Genomic DNA, 22,434 nt, shown 5'->3' with positions numbered 1-22,434 from the left:
CTTAGTAGACAAGATAAGAGCCAGCTGTTACTGGACTCTGGAAGCCCAATATCTAAAAATGTGAAATTATTTTCTTTTTAAGTGGAGCATCTGTCAAATGCTACAGCCTCACAAAAGATAAAAGAATAGAGTGGTTCTTGAGAAGACAAATGTTCTCTAAACCATTATGTGTTACACATAGCATGACATAAACCCCCACTTTCAGTCATTCCACATTAACAAGAGAGGACTGTGTTACCAATTCCCAGTGCTGTTATTAGTTGTAGTCTGGCAGCTATGCACCTCCAGCTCTTTATTGATAAATCAATGAGCACGTGCCCTGCTCTGGCCCATACTCTGCGTGTGAAAATATGGGCATGCAAAGGATTCATCGATCTACTTCAGTGGGCGCTGAGAGCGCAAGAAGAATATAAGTTTCATCACAGAATTGTCAACTTTGTTAACGATTGTCAAGTTGTTTATAGTTTTTTTGTGCATTGTGAATGGGCATAGTGGCAAGCAAATACTGTCAACATTTCAGACCAGATTATCCTAAAAAATGCAGCATATTCAGTTTAATGAGCAGGGGTGAAGAGGATCTATGAGCAGAGGTAACACTGGATTGTAAACATGAAACCAAGTAGAACACCTGATCCCTATACAAGACAGAAAACACAAGATATTGTGTACTTAAGGTACAAAGCCCCTTGTGTGTCATTTACTTTGCCAATAATGGGAAAAAAAGCTTGGCTTGCTCTTCACATTGCTTAAATGTGAACTGGTGTCACGGCTATCTGGAGCTGGGCAGCAGTGACAGGAACTCAGTAATGGGTGGAAAACTGGATCTGTATTGCCCATTTAAAGCGCTTGTGTTGCTTGGCTGAGTCTCACTGCCACAGAGCTGGCGGAGTTAGTTAACCTGAGATGGAAACCGGGAGAAATGTGATCCCAGCCTGAGCTGTGCTGCTCTCTCTGGCATTTGCACTTTCTTGGCTACTCTGCTTTTGAAACCTATTCTTCATTTACACAACACCAAAGGAACAGACTCCTGCCAGATTTTCCATACCTTCTTCATCTTGCCTCTAATTTTTTTTCCCACATACTTTTTCCCTTAATTTCCCACTCTTTCTCTCCACTGTATCTCTCTCACGCTGCACAATCTTCTTACAATAGCCACACATTACTGATCCATTAAGCCACTGTTCTTACTTCACGCCTCCTGATTTCCTGTGCAAATAACCTTCATCAAGACAATAATTCCTCCACCTCATCTTCTTCTTAAGCCCCTTCAAAACACTGACCCGAGCAGCTTTCTTTTGTTTATTTGCAGACATTAACCAGTTTCTCCCACGGCCCTTTGATTATTTTTTACCACTGAAAAATCCATTTCCTCATCTGGAGAATTAAAATGCTGAATACATTGCTATAGGTGGAGTAAAACTGTTCTGAGATCTATTGAAATGAACTGTATAGAATACAGATGTAACATTAATTTAGGCTAAGAGTCTACAACCATGCTAGCATCTCTTTGAGACTGTACTGGGAGCTGCATGCTAACATTTTAACTATGACAACAAGCTGATGTTTTGCAGGTATAATGTTCACAAACTAATTTTGCATGACGCTAGCAGATCACTTTCTTTGAACTTTTTATGAACTGACTCTTTTCAGCTGACATTTTCCCTGCTGGCACCCATATAGTTCGGCATTTTATAATGCATTTTAATAGTGCAGTGACTGGTGTGAGGGACATTTCCAAGACATGGCAGACAATGTCAAGTGTCAACTGTAACACTAAAATGGATCAATGCGGTATCAGTGGAAGTGCAAGTTTATCACCACACAACTGTTGTAGCTTGTGTGTGACAGAAAAAGAGAAAACACGACCGTCACCCACTAGTATACACCTCTTACACAGTAGGAGTCAAAGAGTGTGTGTGTCTGATATGTTTGTGCATAATATGTGTTAATGCAGGGCGATGTAGTGTAACCTCGGTTAGCATCACAGCCATATCTGTCTACTACCCAACCTTGACCTCTGACCCCCAGATTAACTTCTCTCTGGGGTCAACCAAACCTGTCATGTCATGTCACAGATTAATGCAAGGTAATCAAGTGAGATTACTCTCTCATTTGTGTTGAATATCAACTTGTTTTATGAATTAATCCAGGGATTTGGATGCCTTGATTTGAGGCATTTAAGGGATCTTGTAAGTAAATTACTCTATAAACCCTAAAAGTTGATGCGTGATATCAGTGATTACTGACTGACAGTGATATTTTGTAATAGTAGCCTAAATTGCTACATTTCCATCTGCATATCCCTCATACAGTATGTACTTATTATTATTATTTTTTTTTTAGAAAAACAGAGTTACTTTACAAAGTATAATCTTAGCTCTTGTGGAATTTGTTACATAAGTTCATAACCTAAAATCACTGTGAATATATATTTTTTCAAGCCTGCCCAGTAAATTATATTTCACCCGTTGTCAGCCACAAATAACCATCCCATTCACTCATGTAGATGTTTATTTAATAAGCCATTTGCTGCAAGGACTTGTAATTACTATCTCAGCAACAGCCTGTACTCGATCAGAGCATTTTATGTACCAGTAAAACTAACTCACTGTGAGCCTAACAACAAGGACATTTGCTTTTATGGCCACAAGCAGCACACTGCACATAGTATTTAGCCCATGTAATGGATAAGAAAAAAAGAATGGTAAAAGCTAGAGTAACCTTGGAATACATATAGGAACATGTGGTCAAAGGTGCACACTGAATACACTTCTTAGTTAAACTCAGGTTGAAGTTGGGTGGAATTTCTGCTTAACTCTATGATCTAAAAACAATAATAACTGTGTGGGTGTCCCGCCATGACAGGTGCAACAAAACTAACAGGAGAGTGAGGAAGAGTTCTGGGAAGAGACCTAATCGGGCAATGAAAGTGAAAACACATGTGTGGCAGACTGTGTGTGTAGTAGCTTTACCTTTCTTCTATCAGCCTGAAAGATTGAAAGTTTAAACTAGTTTTGACAGTCTCCTCTCATGTGTCTCTAATGACTAAGCAGAGTCAAACAGATGAAGTGTTGACTGTTAAAATACATTTACAATCACTCCTGTGTATGACTGTGTTTTCTCTCTAAGTCATTATCACAGTCATTATTAGTATTTATTATTTACTATTCTCACTGTATGTTGGAGTACAATTGTTCAACTGAACACAGTGTATGAACTATGTACAAAGGGGTTTAAAACAAAAATGTAACACCTACAGAAAAATAGTAATATGTTTGTTGCTCTATTAAATATTGACTAATGTAACGCAGCGTAAATTCTGTCAGGGAGATGTCATTTACGTTTACTTGTTTCTCTTAAACTGATCAGCTGGTAGGTGGGTGTACGTTCGTGTAAACCAATCAGAATCGGGCACGTATGTTCAAGCCAATCACAGCATGACTACCTTGTTTTAAAGCTGTTCTCTCTCCTGCTTCTGTCAGTTGTCGTTTCAGACGAGAGTGTGACCCGCCTCCTCCCCTTCTGCCTCCAGGCTTTTTCGACCATGGTGTCTCGGTCTTATCTGGCTGACGGCTACCTTTTGGTTCTTCCGGTCTACGGATTTTAGTCACCACCACCTGTGTCTAGACTCCATTGGGGGATATGTTTGGTTGTCTGTAAACCTCAATAATATATATATATATATATATCCCTTCTAATATGGAGTCTAGTCTCCAAAATAATTATATGTATTGTCTTACTTTGCAACTGTTTCTCACTAATAAATGTTTGCATATCTGCAACAACGTCTCTCCTGACTGAAATGTAGTACTGCTCTACCTTCATCTAGTACACCTAATGAATGAGTCAGTGAGCACTAAAATATAATTCAGCCACTTCTATTATGGATGACACATTTCATTTGTACAGTCTTTTATATAATAAAAGACCCTCCCTTAGGAAGAAGGTGTAATGTTTCTACTGTAGGCTACCTTTCGCAATATTAGCATATTGGTATTAATCTACATATTAGGGTGTGTAGGGTGTATCAAAAATATATCGGGATTGAAAAACATTTTGGCAGTGACATTGGTTATGAGATGAGAGGTAAAATGATAATGTTTTCCATTTAATCAATTTAAAGATCACAACATCCTTTCCAATTATGTTATTTTATATTGGTTTTACGTGTTGTATCTCTATATTTTACTTAGGTTTTTATCTAGAGGATGAGACTGACAAATGCGAAAATCTGTACTGAAAACACTTGTTTTGTACTTGAGAGAACCCACAGTGTGGTTTTGTGCACACAAAAATGTGTATTTAGTTTGCTGTGCACTTATATTCCTTTAGTTACAAGTATTTTCCACTTCACAGAACCTTATCCACCTGTATCAATGTTATAAAACACTTTTTTTATAAACAATTACTGCACTATTTTAAGTGCATAAACTTGTAGCAATTTCTTATGAATTGCCATTAGGTTTCAATAATCACAATATGTATCAATTTGAGTTCCCTCCACCACAACTATAACCTGATCGCCAGATGGTTTGTTACACATAACCATCTCAGAAGCCTTAATTGGATCAAAAAAATACCTGGCAGGGGATTGGATGAACTATCTGTCTATCACATGATCTCTCTATCATTGTTGTTTATAATGTGCAGTCGCGGCCGTCACACACACCTAAATCAAAGCTGTAGCTGCCAGTAGCTTTTTGGAAACTAAATAAAATTTAACATTACATCATCAATTAAAACCCTGAATCTAAGTACCCTATATAAATTTTTTTTTTTTACTGATTTATGATTTATGGCTATGATCTGATCCCCTGGCATTTTCTGTTTTTGTATGTTTTATATGTGTACCATGTTATTTGTCAATAATTGAATAAAAAAAGCTGCCAGTAGCTCCTCACATCGATAATAATATTAATCTCGCTGCTGTGCAAGGTAACCACAACTATCTCTCTCTCTCTCTCTCTCTCTCTCTCTCTCTCTCTCTCTCTCTCCCCCCCCCCGTGTGTTGCCCTTTGACTCTGACAGCACCATCGCAGCTCATTACGCACACGAGCACACACACACACACACAAACACAAACACACACACACACACACACACACACACACACAAACACACAGAAAACCACCCTCCACTCTTCGCTCTCTCTGCTGCTGACCACACTGTGTTCTCATTAAAGCAGGACAAATGAAGAAGAAGGCTGCATATTTTTTCATGAGTGGACCAGAGGGCTCATCACTTATCACAGGGCCAGGCAGGCCTGGCATCATACTTTCATATTATCAACAGACCACCAGAGGCCCATTCAAGGCTTCGGCCACTGGCCGCGCCTGACTGGCCACGCCACATAAAACACACAGGAATAATGGTCGTAAACGATGTAGAAGTATGTTTTATGGTGGGATGAACTTTAGTTTTACCAGTTGTCATACATTCAAAGCCAGTATGTATTTTAGATGAGCAATACCAACAAAAGATTTCAAAAGGATTATAGTGTCCTCCATCCTAATGTGAAATGACAGAAATCAGTGTTTCTTGAAGAGTTTTATGCTTATGGGGATGGAAAAGCCGTGATATCAGGGGCTTGTTAAGCAGATGGTACGGGCAGCCCTTGTCATTATCTTGCTGCAGTGGCCCTGCGAGATATAGGCTTAGTGGTCCCTCAGTACTGATGATTACAGTTTTTTTCGATTGCTAAACGACAGTGGGCACAACTGGAGTCACATGTGCAAAACGCTAACAACAGTCTGAACAGCAGCAGTTCATGTGGACCAAACTCTAGTTCGTTTTTCATTGCTTGAACACAGTTTTCAAAACTCTACACACTTATCCCATGACTTTAACCACAACGTGCACAACACTGTAGATTTACAGCACTTTGTTCAAATGCTAACACACTGCTGTCAAAACTGTTAACCACACATTCAAAATAGAATAGATTTCAGTCTGGTGCCTATCAAACACTGCTTATTGCAATTTTAGCTGAAAGCCTAAGCAGGTGTCTTGTTTTAGACTAGTTAGTGAACATATACGGTATTTATACAGAGAAAGTTCAGAAAGTCTTTTTTTGTATACAAACACCAAATAAGAATGAAACTATCATACACTGTACTGTTTGAGAGAAACAGGTAAAAGAGCAAAGATACTACAGTAATATGTCCAGGTAAGATGTCTAAGGGTATGTACACAGCTATAAAAAAAAAGTGAAAAACACTATATCTTTACAATAGTAAAACTACGTTCTTACTGTTTTTCAGAAAGTAATGGAAGTGAAAGCAATGGAAACACCACATTCATTTGTATTTAGAGATGATGCAGACATCCAATGTGATGAAGAAAACCTGCCACATGATGCTGGAGAGAGGCAGGCTTAGTCACACTATTCGTTGGTACTGTTATGTACTTTTAGTTTTTTTTCCTCCAGTAATTCCATAAATTACAAGAGACAAAATACTTTATTGAAGAAAACTGCTGATTTTCATTCCTTCTTGTTTACCTTATGTAAAAATTGGTATGCTATACAATCTATATTTTTTCCTTAAATAAACTGTTGAGTAGTGTCAAGTCACTCAAATTGTTCAAACTGTAAAGATGAAAAAGTTTGTAATTTCTGTATTGGTGTTTGATGCTAGTGTTTTTACCCTCAGTGTGTTCTGAGTGACAGTGTGTGTTATCTCAGTGAGGCCTGTGCATACTGTTTGAGACGTGTGTTAAGAGTTGTGTTGCTTTGAATGAGTTTTGCAGGTGATGTGAACTGTTTAGTTCAGGTGACTGTAGGTAGTGCAGACTGTAGTTTGAGTTTTGCACATGTGACTCCAGTTGTGCCCACTGTCGTTTAGCAATTGGAAAAAACTGTAACACGGAGGGGAGCAGCCAGAGAAGCTGGAACATCTGTCAGGGGGGGAACAGGTAGAGGAGCTGTCATGGTTGTTGGCTATCTGACACCCCAGCAGACAGATGGAGACACCTTGCTCAGTGTGCAAAAAAAGGAGAATAGAGATACCTTGGTCAGCAAGTCAAGTTAGATGCTCAGTGTTAGGTGCCGGTCGCGTCAGATTGCCCCCAACCAAGAGCCAGGTTCCGTACGAGGTTTCTTTCTGTTAAAAGGATGTTTTTCCTTGCCGCTGTTGCACCAAATGCATTGGGTTTCTGTAAATTATAGAGTGTGGTCTAAACCTACTCTACCTGTAAAGTGTCCTGAGATAACGTCTGTTACGATTTAACACTATAAATAGAATTTAATTGAATGTCTGAGACTGTTTCGATACATATGGCTTGTGTGTTCATTCTTACTGGATGAAAACATGGTATTTGAGATATAAAACAAAGGTTGGTGCTTTAGGGGACAATAACCTCTTACATCCTGCTGTGTCCATACCATATGTGCATATTATTGCATATTTATTACTCTCTAATTTTGATTCTGTTGACAGAAAAGTTTTACTTATAACTCCATCAGGTTATCTGATGAAGGTCTCATTATGAAAAGGTCATTCTGAATGCGGTGATTGCAAAGTTCATTAGATGATGTGTAGGATTTATTTTACCTCGCTATTTCCTATGATCTTGTCACTGTGCTTTGCTGATCACACTAATGAAGAGGGAGGCATTGTAACCATACCTACGATCATGTGGTTGCAGACGTCACAGAACGTGGGCTTCTTGAAGATGTGCTCCATGAAGCAGTGTCCTGCCGAGTCTACCTGCAGCGGGTTGCGTGTTTGGGAGCGCGATGTGGGAGGAGGAGCCGAAGGGATGGCTGGAGGGACCGGAGGGATGGGGAGGCTGGTGGTGTGCGGCGGGGCCATCCCAATGTTGCAAAGATGGCCAGTGCTGCTGCTCACGTCCGAGAGCAGCTCCATCTTGTTGTCACTGCTGGTTCGAAAGAAGTTGTCTGCGCTCTTGCTGCGGATGCTCTTGGTCTTGAAGGACAAGGAGCGCTTGAGTCTCTGCAGCTGAAAACGAGAAATAAAAGAGTTGAAAGAAAATGGAGCAAGGGAGAGAAAAATACAGAAAATAAATGAGAAAAGAGAAGACAGAGGAGAGAGAAGAATTCAGAGCAAGTGAAGTAAATCCATTCCTGTACAACCTAAGTAATTTACAAACTTAGTCTCTAAAACCTTCAGGCAAATGTCTCAGTGCCCAATGGCTGATAAAATACCATTTCAAGGGGCAGCTTATCACTGCTCAGTGGAAAACCATCGAGGTTCCCTACCTGGAAGGTAATGTGATTTCCTGGTTGGAGCAATGCATCGCATCAACACTATTTCTCACACACTGTGCTGCCATTTCAGCCTGTATCAATCTCCTTAGGCCCCTCTTTTACAGTAATGCTGTTCATAACACTCCACACTGACAACTCCTCATTTAACCTCTCACTGTGTACTTCCTCCTCTGTGAAACCCACTTAATTCTGGGCTCAAACACGCAATAAAGCTTCTTTAAGCTAATGTAATATGATTTTATGGTTCTGGTTTCTGGCTGGTGTGTGGCTGCAGGTCTCTGATTGAAGAAATGGATTATGGTTCAAGTGATTGATGGGTAGGGAAGGACTCCTAATTATCCATAATAGCCTAGCACACAGTACAGGCTTGAATGTATAACTCTAAACAAGTAAACACCTGTGAGGATTTATTGTTTTGCTGCTGAGTGCAGAGAGGTTGATCTGTCATCTTCGACGTTCCAAATGAATATGCACACACAAACACAGTTTAAATCAACCTGATTCTGAGCCAAGATACTCGTATGAAATCCCAGACTTAAAGTACAACACAATTAAGTGAATAAACATACATACATTGTTAGCTGTTGATATTGTTGCCACCTGAATAAATTGTTTAGAGAGCTTATCATTGCTGCTTTGGTATGGAGAAGATCAATCAATTCTACGGGTCACTCTGGAAACAATCAATTTGGACCCTTCACTACCATTACCACCCACACACAGGAATGCACAACAGACGTGAACATAGAGCACACAAATATTCTACTGTCTTCAACCTCTTGTAGTTTTTGATTTGCATGGCTTTTACACACCCTAGAAGGAAAAATTATGGTAAAACATAACAATAATTTTAACACAGTTAGCTCTAGATAACTACATTTGTAGATACCGAGCAATTTTTCAGTTCAATTAGTTGTACTTTTTTACAAAGGATGTGATGGTAAAGGCCACATCTCTCCTGTAAGGTGGTTTTATGTATCTAAAATAACAGTACGGGAATGTGTGCATGCATCGAGGAGCTCATGCTGTGTTTGATGGCACCAAATATATAAGAGCTGTGTTCTATCTTAAAGCAAGGGGGGTTAATGGGGGCAGGACTGGATAATGCAAAAAAAGAAGAAGTCAAAATCCACTAATGACATGTATATATATCAATCAAATCATTGTAAATGTACTGATGCAGCCTCTAAACAAAGAGTGCCCTCTAGAAATATGGGTGATGGTGGATGAAACCTTACATGGCACTGATGTCACTAAGTGATGTATCTTAAAAAGCAGTAAAAGTTGTAACGCAAAACAACTTGTATCTTAATGTACATGCAGGTATGCTGTTATGTTATAATGGACTCAAATCAGCAGTACGCTACAATTTACACAAGAGTGGAGGCTCACCTTGCGCTTGTGATGTTCAGGCCTCACAGTATTCTTAAAGGAGGAATAAAAACACAAACACAGCTTCACTTAATGGTAGAAAACTTGTTCAGCCTATTGTGGAACTCATTCTACGTATACTGTCTGTAAGGATAATAACACATTTTCTTTAATCACTTTTTTGTCTCCCTGAGGTTTTCTTCTACTACTAATAATATGAGTTATTGGAAGGGAGTGCGGTTGTTTGGCAGAGGCTTAATGTGAAATGTCAGCCAGTACTCTCTTGAAATACCCAGTGACCAGATGTGCCAAAGTAAAAGCTTGCATGCAAAAGCTTTAAAGGTCCCATGACATGGTGCTCTTTGGATGCTTTTATATAGACCTTAGTGGTCCCCTAATACTGTATCTGAAGTCTCTTTCCCGAAATTCAGCCATGGTGCAGAATTACAGCCACTAGAGCCAGGCCCACAATGAGCTTTCCTTAGTATGTGCCATTTCTGTGTCTGTAGCTATTGAGGAGGAGAGAAGGAGGGGCAAGGTGGAGGGTGTGTGTGTGGCCTTGACCAACTGCCACTTTGCTCGTTTGAAAGCCATGATGTCTCTCTCTCTCGCATGGGTGGGCCAAATTCTCTGGGCGGGCAAAGCAGAGAAAGGAGAGGTAACCATGCTCCTTATGACCTCATAAGGAGCAAGATTCCAGATCGACCCATCTGAGCTTTCATTTTCTCAAAGGCAGAGCAGGATACCCAGGGCTCGGTTTACACCTATCGCCATTTCTAGCCACTGGGGGACCATAGGCAGGCTGGGCGAACGCATATTATTGTTAAAAAACCTCATAAAGTGACATTTTCATGCCATGGGACCTTTAAAGGGATACACCACCGTTTGTTGAAATAGGGCTTATTGCGGTCTCCCCTAGCTGTAGATAGGTGGGGCCAATGCATTTTTTGTGCATGCATTGTTTTAGTCCGGTGCAACACCGGCAGTGCCGCCGCTAGTTAGCTTAGCATAGTGAATGGAATCCTATGTTGTCGGTTAGCATGTTGTGAGTAAAAGTGAACCAACAAAAAAACGAATTACTTGCATTGAGACAAAAAATGCGTTGGCCCACCTATCTACAGCCAGGGTAGACTGTGATAAGCCCTATTTCAACAAACGGTGGCGTATCCCTTTAATAGACACAATACAAATAGGAAGACATCTGTATGGTTCCAGCAAAAGCTTGAACTGTTTCTCTCAGGTTAACAAACATTTCATTTAGTAAATATTAAAGAGAAAGTATGAGTCTCATCTGTCCGGTCCAGGCCATCCACTAGCATCATGACTAGTCCAATAAAAGTACTGCTAATTGTAGTAGTCTGGACAACATGTGACCCACATAGATGGCAAAACGCCTGAGGCAGCTGTGGCTCTCTATCACACAGCCTTCTTTCCTGCATCATCCACAAGTGGAAAATACAAACCCATATGGCACTTATTTAATAATATACACATAATATTAACACCATATTGCTTCTTTCTCCACAATTAGTAGGCTGATCAAAAGCTTTAAATAGTTGTTCCATCATCATTGATCTAGGAAAAATTTATTTAAATGCCATAACGCCCAATTAGTTATAGGTTATAGACTCCAACCTAAAGAAAAAAACTAGGTATATTTCTATTAAAGTTATATAAAGAGTGTGGTGCTCAATAGTGAGTTTGGACTGATCTCATCTTTATCTAAATGTTGTTTTTTATATAGTACAATATCATGATGTTATTCTATTACATTCTGAGGAGGTCTGTTGTACTTAAATGAGTCTGTAGTCACTCTTCACGGCCCTTTAAACGTGTTTTCTGCGCTACTTATACAGCTGATGATCATTTTGAAGTCCCCCACCGTCATCGGTTGGTGGTATCCTCCTTAAATTTAATCAGTTTAGGCTGTTTGTTGAAGCTGTTTTAAAAGGCTCGTCAGTCAGTGAATCAGTGATTTAAAAAGTGACATAGTTCACATGCATGTTGTTCTTTTTGGGAGCTGGTCCCTGTTGAGTCGATGTTATTGTCATGTTGATAGAAGTTAGTTTGCCCTATTCCATTAATAAGAGTTAGACTGATGCACAATGCGGATTCCACAGTATATCCGTCTATCCGAGGGATGGTAAATAATAAATAATAACACAGTCCTACCTTTGTTTCCTGCTGGCTGGCGTTCGCCGTCGGGGATTTAGGTGTCTCATCCTGGTCCCGTTCGTCCTCTTTGCCCCCACTTTCGTCCTGAATCATATTGGTCGGTGGGATCATCCTCCCTTTTTTCGGGATCTCTAAAAAAACTGTTGCTCTGTAGAGTTTGTTTTATCCAAACTGTTTAGCCTACATCGTTTCCATTTCTCTATAGTCACCGTGACCTGGAGAGGAAGTTATCCAGATCCACTGCTGCAGCTGACTGCGAAGAGGGAGATACGAATTTCATCCGCCGTCAGGAAAAGATGATAAAACGTCTTGAGGAGGCTGCTAGAGTGCTTTCCAAATCAAAAGTTGAAAGGCAGTCCGGTTCGGCTTGAAAGTGTCCTGTCCTTCTAAAGGAGGCTTTCGCGATTATCGCGTCGTAGTGCGTAATGCTGCCAAGACATCTCCAAGTCCACGCTGTGCGCCGTGCGCCACTGCCAATACTCTGATGGGCGGGGAGATGTAAGCGATCAAGGGAGGGAAGGATGGGGAATATGACAACGACTGTGTCCTCCCAAAATTCATATGGAAGACGCAGAGAAACATATGTCATTTGTTTCATGTCATTTGTGTCATGTTTCCAGGCCTAATCCGCTTATTTAATAGAATGTTCTGGAAGTTAGTTATCTTCCTTGTTTAGTCTAATTGACATGGACTTGTATTGTACCTGAAACAAATAGTGCTTTGGACAGTAAAGGTCTGTCACATGATTTGAAGACTATAAATACATTTAAGAATAGAAAGAAGCTTTGTTTTGACCAAAATTATACTGAATTGTTAAAGGAATAATTCAACATGTTGGGAAATAGTCTTGTCATGAATTGGAAGAGAATACTCGATTCTGATTGGCTGCAGGGTGTCTATTGATTCCTGCTATACCATAGTCTGGATGAATACACAATTCTGATTGGCTGCAGGGTGTTCATTATTCCTGATTACTGAAAGCACGGTCACCTACGAAGCAGTTCCAATGAAACTGCCCGTTCACTGTTCTAAATCAATGTGCTGGCTATAGTAACAGCCTGCATCTAAAATCTGAATATTTTATTTACAACACTGAGTGTAGTCCTTTAGTGCCTCGTCCTCTGAACACCACAGAATGGCAACTGGTACACTCAAGCTGCAAGAAGTACACTTCCCATCTGAACTTATGATACTTTGTATCACAGCGATCACCTGGCATCCCATTTGCTTCTCAACTCACAACTTCAGGCTGCATCCAACAGTGTGGCCTATCAATTGTTCGTGAAAATCTTCTTGATATTAGTTTGGGGATAATGACATGGTCATATCTTAGGTTCGCCCTATTTACTGGAGTAGTGAACAGCGTTTCCTTTGAAGAAACGGATTGCCTTGTAAAAATGTTTAGATTTTGAGTGCAAAATGCATGAAAGTATAAATTAATGGTCTTACTTCTTTCTTTTTTTGGCAAGTGACCAATGTGGGCTAATGCTTCTTAAAGGTCCTATGACATGGTGCTCTTTGGATGCTTTTATATAGACCTTAGTGGTCCCCTAATACTGTATCTGAAGTCTCTTTCCCAAAATTCAGCCTTGGTGCAGAATTACAGCCACTAGAGCCAGTCCTACAATGAGCTTTCCTTAGTATGTGCCATTTCTGTGTCTGAAGCTATTGAGGAGGAGAGTGGGAGGGGCAAGGTGGATGGTGGGGGTGTGGCCTTGACCAACTGCCACTTTTCTCGTTTGAAAGCCATGATGTCTCTCTCTCATGGGTTGGCCAAATTCTCTGGGCGGGCAAAGCAGAGAAAGGGGAGGTAACCTTGCTTGTTATGACCTCATAACAAGCAGATTCCAAAACGGCTCATCTGAGCTTTCATTTTCTCAAAGGCAGAGCAGGATACCCAGGGCTCGGTTTACACCTATCGCCATTTCTAGCCACTGGGGGACCATAGACAGGCTGGGGGAACTCATATTAATGTTAAAAAACCTCATAAAGTGAAATTTTCATGCCATGGGACCTTTAAGGTGTCCATAATCAGGAGTGAATGGACTGGGGGAGGCAACCGTCCTTCACTGTGCATTGGGCGGTTCTGGCCTCCCAGTTGTCCATTAATTCCTGATAATAAACACCTCGTCAGGCATTATCCTTTACTTAGATTAGTTTAGCATAAAGACCTGGGGAAACAGCTAGCTAGCCGCTGGCTCTGTCAAACCCACCTTTTCTGAAAGAATACACTCAAGAAGCAACCAAGAAACAATGACACTGTCATATATTAACACATGGATAAGCCATTCTTTAGGAAATAAACAACATTATGACACTTAAGCTTTTGCTGTGAAATATGAGGAGTCTCACCCGCTGTAGTGATACATCACGCTGCCTCCCTTCAGGCTCCCCTGTGATGTGATGTCCTTGAAGTTATAACCTATAGCGGGATGAAGGAGGCAGGCGCCAGACTGCAGCCTTCTCACCCTGACAGGAATGCAAACACCACCACAGTCCCAAGGAGTGAGTCTACATATCCAGCTCAGTTTCTGCTCGAGATCAGAAGGGATTCCCTACTAAAAAACCCTCATACTCTGAAATGAGACTTAAATATGGTTTAATGTTAATAATAATCACTTGAGCTTTTTTGTTTTGTGAGGCTAGTTATAATTTTGTCAGATTATACTTTACAAAAAAACTGTGGATGTGTTATTTTGACACTCCTCGGCCAGTTGTGATAAACAAGCTCCCTCCAATTTACAGCATCATCAAAAAGCATCATCTGAATGACGAGTATTCAGGGGGCGATGATGCATTTAGTGTTAAAGAGCCATACATCAGAGAAAGCACTGCAGAGTGAATGAAGCACAGAGATGCATTACTGCTAATAACTGTCTGGGTGATGGCGTGTATATATATCTACAGTTTCATATGTGATGGAGTTTAAGCTACAGGTTGTTTACCCTGTGCTTCGTTAGTTTAGAATGTGCAGTATAAGGTGTTATTAATCCACAGTTGACAGGTTTGGGGTATAACTGCCAACTGCTGTTTAAGCTAAATGAATCTATAAGTGTAGATGTATTCTGAGAGAGCACAATGACTGAGGACAGTTATTCATACATTCTGTCCTTGTACCCATTTAACTCATGAACTAGGCCTTGTCAACAGGATCACCTAAAGAGAATTCTGGGACACAAAAACAACATTTACACCAAGGTGACCCCAAAGACTGGGGTGGTGAAACTCTGACTTAGGAAATTATCTTCCTGATATCTATAGACAAGTGGAACATGACTAAATCCATTGCTACAATTTGACAATCCCAACTCAAGGTAATCTTACTCACTTTTTCTGAAGCTTTGTTGAAATTCACTTTATCAGCAAATGGAGTTTGTTTATGAAGATGGACCCATTGACATACAAGCTGTTCTGAGTTGGGAATCTTTAGTCCAACTACTGTTCAAGTCAAGAATGACAAGTTGACTTCACATGCTTTACGGAATAGTTTGACAGTTTGGGGAAATAAGCTTATGCGCGTTCTTGCCAAGAGTTGAATGAAAGGATCGATACCACTCTTGGTTAGCTTAGCTTATCACAAAAGGCTGGAAACAGGGAAACAGCGAGCCTGTCCAAACGTAACACAATTCTCCTACCAGTCCCTCTAAAGCTCACCAGTGCTGGTAATCTAATTCTTTGCAAGAAAGCGAAAACGCGTATTTCCAAAAATGCCAAACGATTTCATTAAACTAAACGGCAACATGGATAAGAAGTCCTAAAAATGGATGAAATTTCGAAAGAATTTCTAAGAATTTCAGATTAATCTCCATGACAACTGCAAACTCCATCCGCTGATAAAGACTGTGGAGTTGACACCTCCAGAAAAAGCATATTAGGGCACCTTTAGTTGGGTACTTTTTCTTTTCAAACTACTAATTCCAAGGTCAAGAGTGATATGTTATGCTTACCTGTTGAAAATGTAGTCCAAATGATACAAACCAGTTAGGGTCTGCCCTGAACATTTCTCAGGGTAGCAAGGACGGTGTTAAGCTGACGCTTTCACACGATACCCTATTGCCAGAAGAGTGCACAAGACAATCCCCCGAGTTAGTCAGAGAGCCAGACAACCAGAACATGAGTTAATGTTGCATTTGTGCATGTACTGTATTGTATGTCCATGAGGTGTGTGGTTACTGTGAATCATGTCAGCAGAAAAAGCCAAATGTATGACCAGTTGTACCAGGAAGCCAGAGGAGAGAGCAAAGTGTTGAAGAGGGAATGAGAGACACAGAGAGAACATTATAATTTCCTCTCTCAGCTGGTGGACCATCGCAGTGGAAGGAGGGCATGAAAAGATGAGAGAAGAAGACGGAGCAATGGAGGAGGATAGGACAAAGGATTGGAGCGATGGGTTCATTATTCCAAATGAGAGGTTTCAGCGAGGCAATGTGAAGTTGTGCAATTTCATGGCTCACAGTCGGGTTTTTTTAAAGGATTTTTTTCTTTCTTTATTTCTTTCTTACAATTGTATTCCTATGTATAAACAGCACATTATTAATAGAATATATAAAGACACCAGTGTGACCTCCTCCATTTGTATTAATCTTGAGGTATTTCCTTTTGTTTTAATACAGTAACTCCCAGTCTGTTTATCAGTAACTAATCATTAGTGCTTGAGTCACAGTCATTCAGGAACTTCTCATTAACTAATCAGTCATTCCTCATTCGTTCCTCAGTAACTACTACTCATTTTTGTGTACCTTATTGTACATCTACTACATAATCCAAAACACAAAGGGCATGGCCTTAATGGTACTGCCCTGATTATGAAGCTTGAAGTTATAGATGTTACACAATATTTTAGGAAAAATAAACACAAGTGATGATAGTGGTCATAATTGAGGATGAGTTGTTGTTAAATTATGATGTTTTTTGTTAATATGATCTGCACATGCAAAGTTCAAGCCATAATATATTTAATAATTTCTGTGTGCTGATCTTAATGCCTGTAAACAAATCACAACATGCAGGTTAGAAGATGTTACTTTTTCTTGTAAACACTACACAGTCATGCCATTTCCGCTCATTGTGTCTCATGAGGTTATGAAATCCCCTATTAAGCTTTGTCACACTTGGATGTGCCAAACTCCACATTTTGCCTCTTTCTGGTTGGTTCTCAGCTACTCACTTAATATGTCAGCCAGCTATTCTTGGAGTGAAGTTTCCTGCTCATGCACATGGTGTTCGCATTAGTTTCTGGTGCCAAAAAGACATGATCAGAGTTAAATCCTTTCATCAACGTTATCACATTCATGGCAGAAGTAATAGAGCTAACATGTGATTGTAGTAATCCTTAATAATGATCCATCCATTTTTTATCATTATTTCTCTTTTTCATATTTATTACAATAGTCACTTTTTGACAACACCGTGAAAAATGTATGGGAAGGTGACTTTCTTGTTTGGGAGGTTGTTATGACTATGATTGGATCAGTGGAGCTTCTGTGCCATGAATGTTTTCTAATTTAACACTGCAGCAGTTCTATAATGTATATGGATCATAACAAAAAGGCATTGCAAAGCATTTCTGTAAATTTCTGTCAATGATTAATATATATTTTAATATTAATAATTTCAGAGCAAACAGCAAATATGTGAAGCATAATAATGAAAACTAATTTGATCATATTTACTGTAAATTAATGGAGGCATATAGAGAATAAAATTATATTAAGTGGTTGAAATGGCCCTTCAACACCTATCATCTCTGTGTCCTCAGCTCAAAGCAAAAAATGAAAATGTTACCAATTACCAATAACCCAGCCTGACATTATACACACCCCCACACACACACACCCACACCCAGCGTGTTTTGCAATAATGGACAATGTATTCCCTAAGAACCAAAGCTAATTAGCCCATCTTATTATGAGCCATCCTAGGAATAGTCTCTGCAGGGTACATGACAAGTTATATATATATATATATATATATATATATATATATATATATATATATATATATATATATATATATATATATATATATATATATTGCAGAGAGAGAAAGAGAGAGAGATTTCAATTAAGAGAAGTGTAACTTCCTAAATTAACCAATATATAATGATATTTATTTTTTATGATTATTTTTTGGGATTTTCCCACTTTTAATGGACAGGACAGCTAGGTGAGAAATGGGAAAGAGAGGGGGAAGACATGCAGGAAATCATTACACATTGGACTTGAACCGTGGACCTCTGCATCGAGGCATAAAGCTCTATGTATATGTACGCCTGCTTTACCAACTGAGCCAACCTGGCAACATATAATGATATTTAAAGAATTAAAGACAACGACAAATCATGGTTAGAAATTAAAATCATGGGGTATACAGTCTGGCCCAACATACCCAGGGACCTTTGTAATATACGATGGTTTGTGTTCTCATCTTCACTGTCAGATGTCCAATGAAGGCAAAACAGCCAAAAAGTAATCACTTTAAAAGTTAAATTACTCATAACTCAGATTGTTTTTATTTTAAAATGACACCCTCTCCTTTAATCAAATCATTTACAATGTTGTCGCATTAGTTCAATAACCATAACTTTATCGAATTGTAAGCGTTCTTTACTTTGGTTTTATATTTTTACAAGAATAGTTTGACATTTTGGGAAATACACTTATCCCCTTTCTTACCAAGAGTTATAGACGATGATCAATACCACTCTCATGTCTGTTAAATATAAGGCTACAGCCAGCAGACAGTTAGCCTAGCTTAAAGACTGTGAACTTGTGAACTCTAAGCTTTCAGAAAACTTGTACTTACGAGGTTGTGAATAGAAGAGGGGGGCGTTAATATGGACTCTTCTCATGAACATGTTAAACACGACCCATTTGAAGCCACCAGTAGTCTAGACTTCCTAGCGATTCCGCTGGTTACCCCCCACAGTGACAACAACACTCCATTCATGAGAGTAGTATCAATCTTCTCATCAAACTCTTGAAAGGTACGCAGAGACGTTAATTTGCCAAAATCAAAAATGTTTGTGAACATGGCAGGTTGATATTAACACTGAATGTTTTAAAATGCTAACTTTGTCTCAGCATGTCTCTACTGATTAGTGAATCGTCAGCACTTTAAAGGTGTAAAAGTGAGATGTTGAACTCTGTGGTGTTCAGGTTCGAGCATTGTTCTTTCATCACTGTATTTGCTCCAGTGACGCACTGCTGACCCCCCTACACCCATGTAACTGGTCTCCAGCTGGTCAGAGTAAATGAGACAGCAGAGACTAAAAACAGCACAGAACAGCAGGTGGTCTTCTGCCTCGCTGAGAGCATGGTATCTCAGGCAGGTTGATCGAATGTTGTTTGTGGTCACAACATATTTTGTCAAATAAACCAAAATTCCTTAAGTTCGCTAGGTATACCAGGAGAAGTTTACTGAGTTATGTGGATAACTCAGTAAGAATTTGCTTTATATTCTTATAGTCTTAGGTAAGTAGTCTTACAGTCATACTAAAAAAATACACTCTTAGTTTTAAAAAGCAACAGTCAGAGAAACATGACCAGAGGAACTGGACAAAAAAATTTAAATATGTTTTAATTATGTCAATATGCTTAATAACATTAAAATATCAACAAAAGTTGAAAGGATAGGGCTGACGTAATTCTACGTTGTTTTTTTCTGTTATTGTTAACAAATCCCATAAGATGGCCAAAACCAAAAATGTGTCAGTCCATCTTGCAATACTTTCTGGCCCTTTGATTCTTATTGAAGATGCAAATCTCTATAAACAGCTCACAAATGTATAGTTTTATTTCTAAAAAAACTACATTCATTTACAGCTGGGCACTGTAGTTTTCAGCAAATGCAACACAAACAAGAGCAAATAGTACATTTGTGGAGGACTCATGCCCTCTTTCACATCAGAATGAAAGCTTTGACGCTTCTCAGTTTTCTCTTCAATCTCCTTAATCTACACTGTTCTACTTATCTACTTCATAAATAAGATGTATATTAAATATATTGTAAAATGTATGTATTTTACATGAGATTGACTCAAACCAAACTACTTCATTGATGTATATTTGAGTTTTTGGACGACAATAGAGGCACAGAGAAATAAGCAACACAGGATCAATTAATTCTTGTTTTTGTGGGGTTTTTTACATTGTACTTGTTGACAGAGGAAAATAATATATCACATAAATATATCATATATACTATGTCATTTTCTGGTCCCATGACAGTTGCAAAGAGAAATGTATGAATTACAATATGCCTACATAATGATCATTTGACTTTTATTTTAACTAAAATGTGTTCACTTCATCAAACATACAACTCGTGTAACCACCAGTCTTTTTTTCACATGCTTTGCCTAAAGTGTAATGTTTTATTTATACCACGTGTCGGTTCAGCCAAGCAATCTGATTTATTAAAGACTGGATTCAACCATGCTGTTAATCCCCATAAAACATTGCTAGCTGGGCTTTATTGGTTGTTATGTCAATTTCTGTGGTAACAAGGGAGCAAATTAGCAGTCTCTCTATTTCTCTTCTGTCCTGGATTCATATATATTTACACAATTCTTTCTCTGAGATCACACAGAATGAACTGTTTGATATTTTAAACTCTTTGAAAACATTTATGGTATAAATATGCTTTTTTTTTTTTACTCATGCTGACAGCTTTATGTCTCTTTTCCAACATCTGATCAATCTCTGTATCAGGCTTTCTTTCTTTTCCTCCAGCTGGAAAACTGCTCAAATCACCCCCATTTTAAAAGAGATGATCCAACTCTTGTTCAAGCTTCATGCCAATATAAATTCTCCCAGTAATATAGAAATGAATGAAAAGAAATCATCTCCAACCAATTAAACGATCAGGTGAAAAGCAATAACCTCACGATATGGTTTCCCTTCTATACCTGATCAGCCATGCCTGCATTATTAATATTTACTGATCAAATATGTATCTCACTCAACAAAGGTCAAGTCACCACATTTTATAGACCCTTTAATACAGCGAATCATCAGATTCTGAACAAACTCAGCTCATTTCAACTCTTCTAGAGGTATACATATCTATCTAAAAGGTTGCAAGTTGTAAAAGTCCCACAAGGCAGCATTTTGGTTCCTTTACTGTTTCTACTTTATGTCAGTGACCTTCTAACTGTGTGTAACCACTATAATTGTCTACTTTATGCTAATGACGCTTTAATTTTTCTTTCTGAACTCTCCTCTGATCTTCACTATTTGCATGACTGAATGCAATCGAACCATCTAACTATCAATGTCAAGAAAACGGGATGTATTTTAATTCCACTAAGAAATCTTGGTCTGGCCCTATTCACTTTGTAAATCAAACACTCACCAGCACAGAAACCTACAAATATCTTGAAGTACACCTCAATCCACATCTCACTTATTAATGCCACATTCATAACTTGACGAAGAAGCTCAACCAAAAATTGTATTTTTATAACCAGATCAGGCCATTTCCAGTGGTGGAATGTAACTAAGTACATTTACTCAAGTACCGTACTTAAGTACAAATTTGAGGTACTTGTACTTTACTTGAGTCTTTTCTTGTCATGGCACTTTCTACTTCTACTCCACTACATTTCAGAGGGAAATATTGTGCTTTTTATTCCACTACATTAATCTGACAGCTGAATACTTCTTCCACCACTGACCATTTCTCACTTAGAATATTGTCTCGGACACATGGTCCTTACCACATAGGAAACGATTGAACAACAAGACTGTACAATGTACAACAGAGCTCATGAGATCCATGGAAACCTTGCTCCTTGGACTCACCACTGCACTGCACTTTCACATTCTAACGCCAACACAAGAGAGGACTCAGAGATCAATTTTGCATGCACTTACTCCAGTACCGCCCTACAAAAACAATTAGACTACACTAATTTAATCAATATATTTGGCATCAGTTGTTTAACCTCTGGTTGTAGCTATTCAAGCATCACATGCCTGATTTACCTTGTTAGAATGTTCCTGGTGTTTAACCACAAATATGAATTACTTCAAATAGAAGAGTAGTTTATGTCGCCCCCATGAGGAATTCTAAGTAATGACAACAAAACTGTTGGCGTGAGCTGTCGCAAGCCGCAGCTGGACTATATTGACATGATACAAGCCTTACAGAATCACGCACGTGCCCCCACCCCTCCTTTATGCAGTTGCTAGTAGCCAAGGAGGATACGGAGGATTAAAAAAACATTATGGACTCTAAGGATAGTCTTAATTAGCTTTGTAGCAACTCATTTGGCAATGGCTTGAATGTAATGGATGTTTATTAATATCAAAAAGTTACACACTAAAGCTTGAAACATGGCTTATTTGAGTTGAGACATGCAAGGCAACACGGGCATCTGCCCTGGACAACGGGTTAGCATTGAAGGCATCAGGTTGTCTTTGTAGCAATTGTGGTTATTTGATTAATCACGGTTTTATTTGGTAATATTAATTGCTAAAGCACAATAAAAACTGAAATGTGTTTGTGTGGGGTGCATCTTGAACTCATTTCTTCCCTGGGGACTCCAGCAGGTTAATCTAGCCCTGGAGACATTAAAGATTTCTCATGGCTACTACGTTTGTTTGTCATATTTGAATAAATTGGTCCAAATAGGACAGGTAAAGATGTTTCAATAAACT

At 39.0% G+C, this 22,434-nt stretch overlaps 1 protein-coding gene across 2 annotated transcripts in view; it reads right to left on the bottom strand.

The window, feature by feature from the left end:
* The window catches only part of stac (SH3 and cysteine rich domain), a 33,005-nt gene extending 20,744 nt beyond the window's left edge, over positions 1–12,261 (bottom strand). Inside the window, exons 1-3 of one of the 2 annotated variants that reach the window (XM_039786734.1) lie at positions 11,771–12,261; positions 9,620–9,652; positions 7,625–7,958 (exon numbers count right to left, since the gene is read on the bottom strand). In XM_039786734.1, coding sequence (XP_039642668.1) covers positions 7,625–7,958; positions 9,620–9,652; positions 11,771–11,884 — 481 coding nt within the window. In that variant the 5' untranslated portion in view covers positions 11,885–12,261. The remainder of the gene's footprint in view (positions 1–7,624; positions 7,959–9,619; positions 9,653–11,770) is intronic. The other variant, XM_039786735.1, reaches the window with a different exon arrangement.
* Between the last annotated feature and the right edge of the window lie 10,173 nt (positions 12,262–22,434).

The sequence above is a fragment of the Perca fluviatilis genome, chromosome 20 (assembly GCF_010015445.1).
Source record: "Perca fluviatilis chromosome 20, GENO_Pfluv_1.0, whole genome shotgun sequence".
Lineage (NCBI taxonomy): Eukaryota > Metazoa > Chordata > Actinopteri > Perciformes > Percidae > Perca > Perca fluviatilis.
Note: the sequence above shows the minus strand (reverse complement) of the source record. Positions and strands in the feature narration are given on the sequence as shown.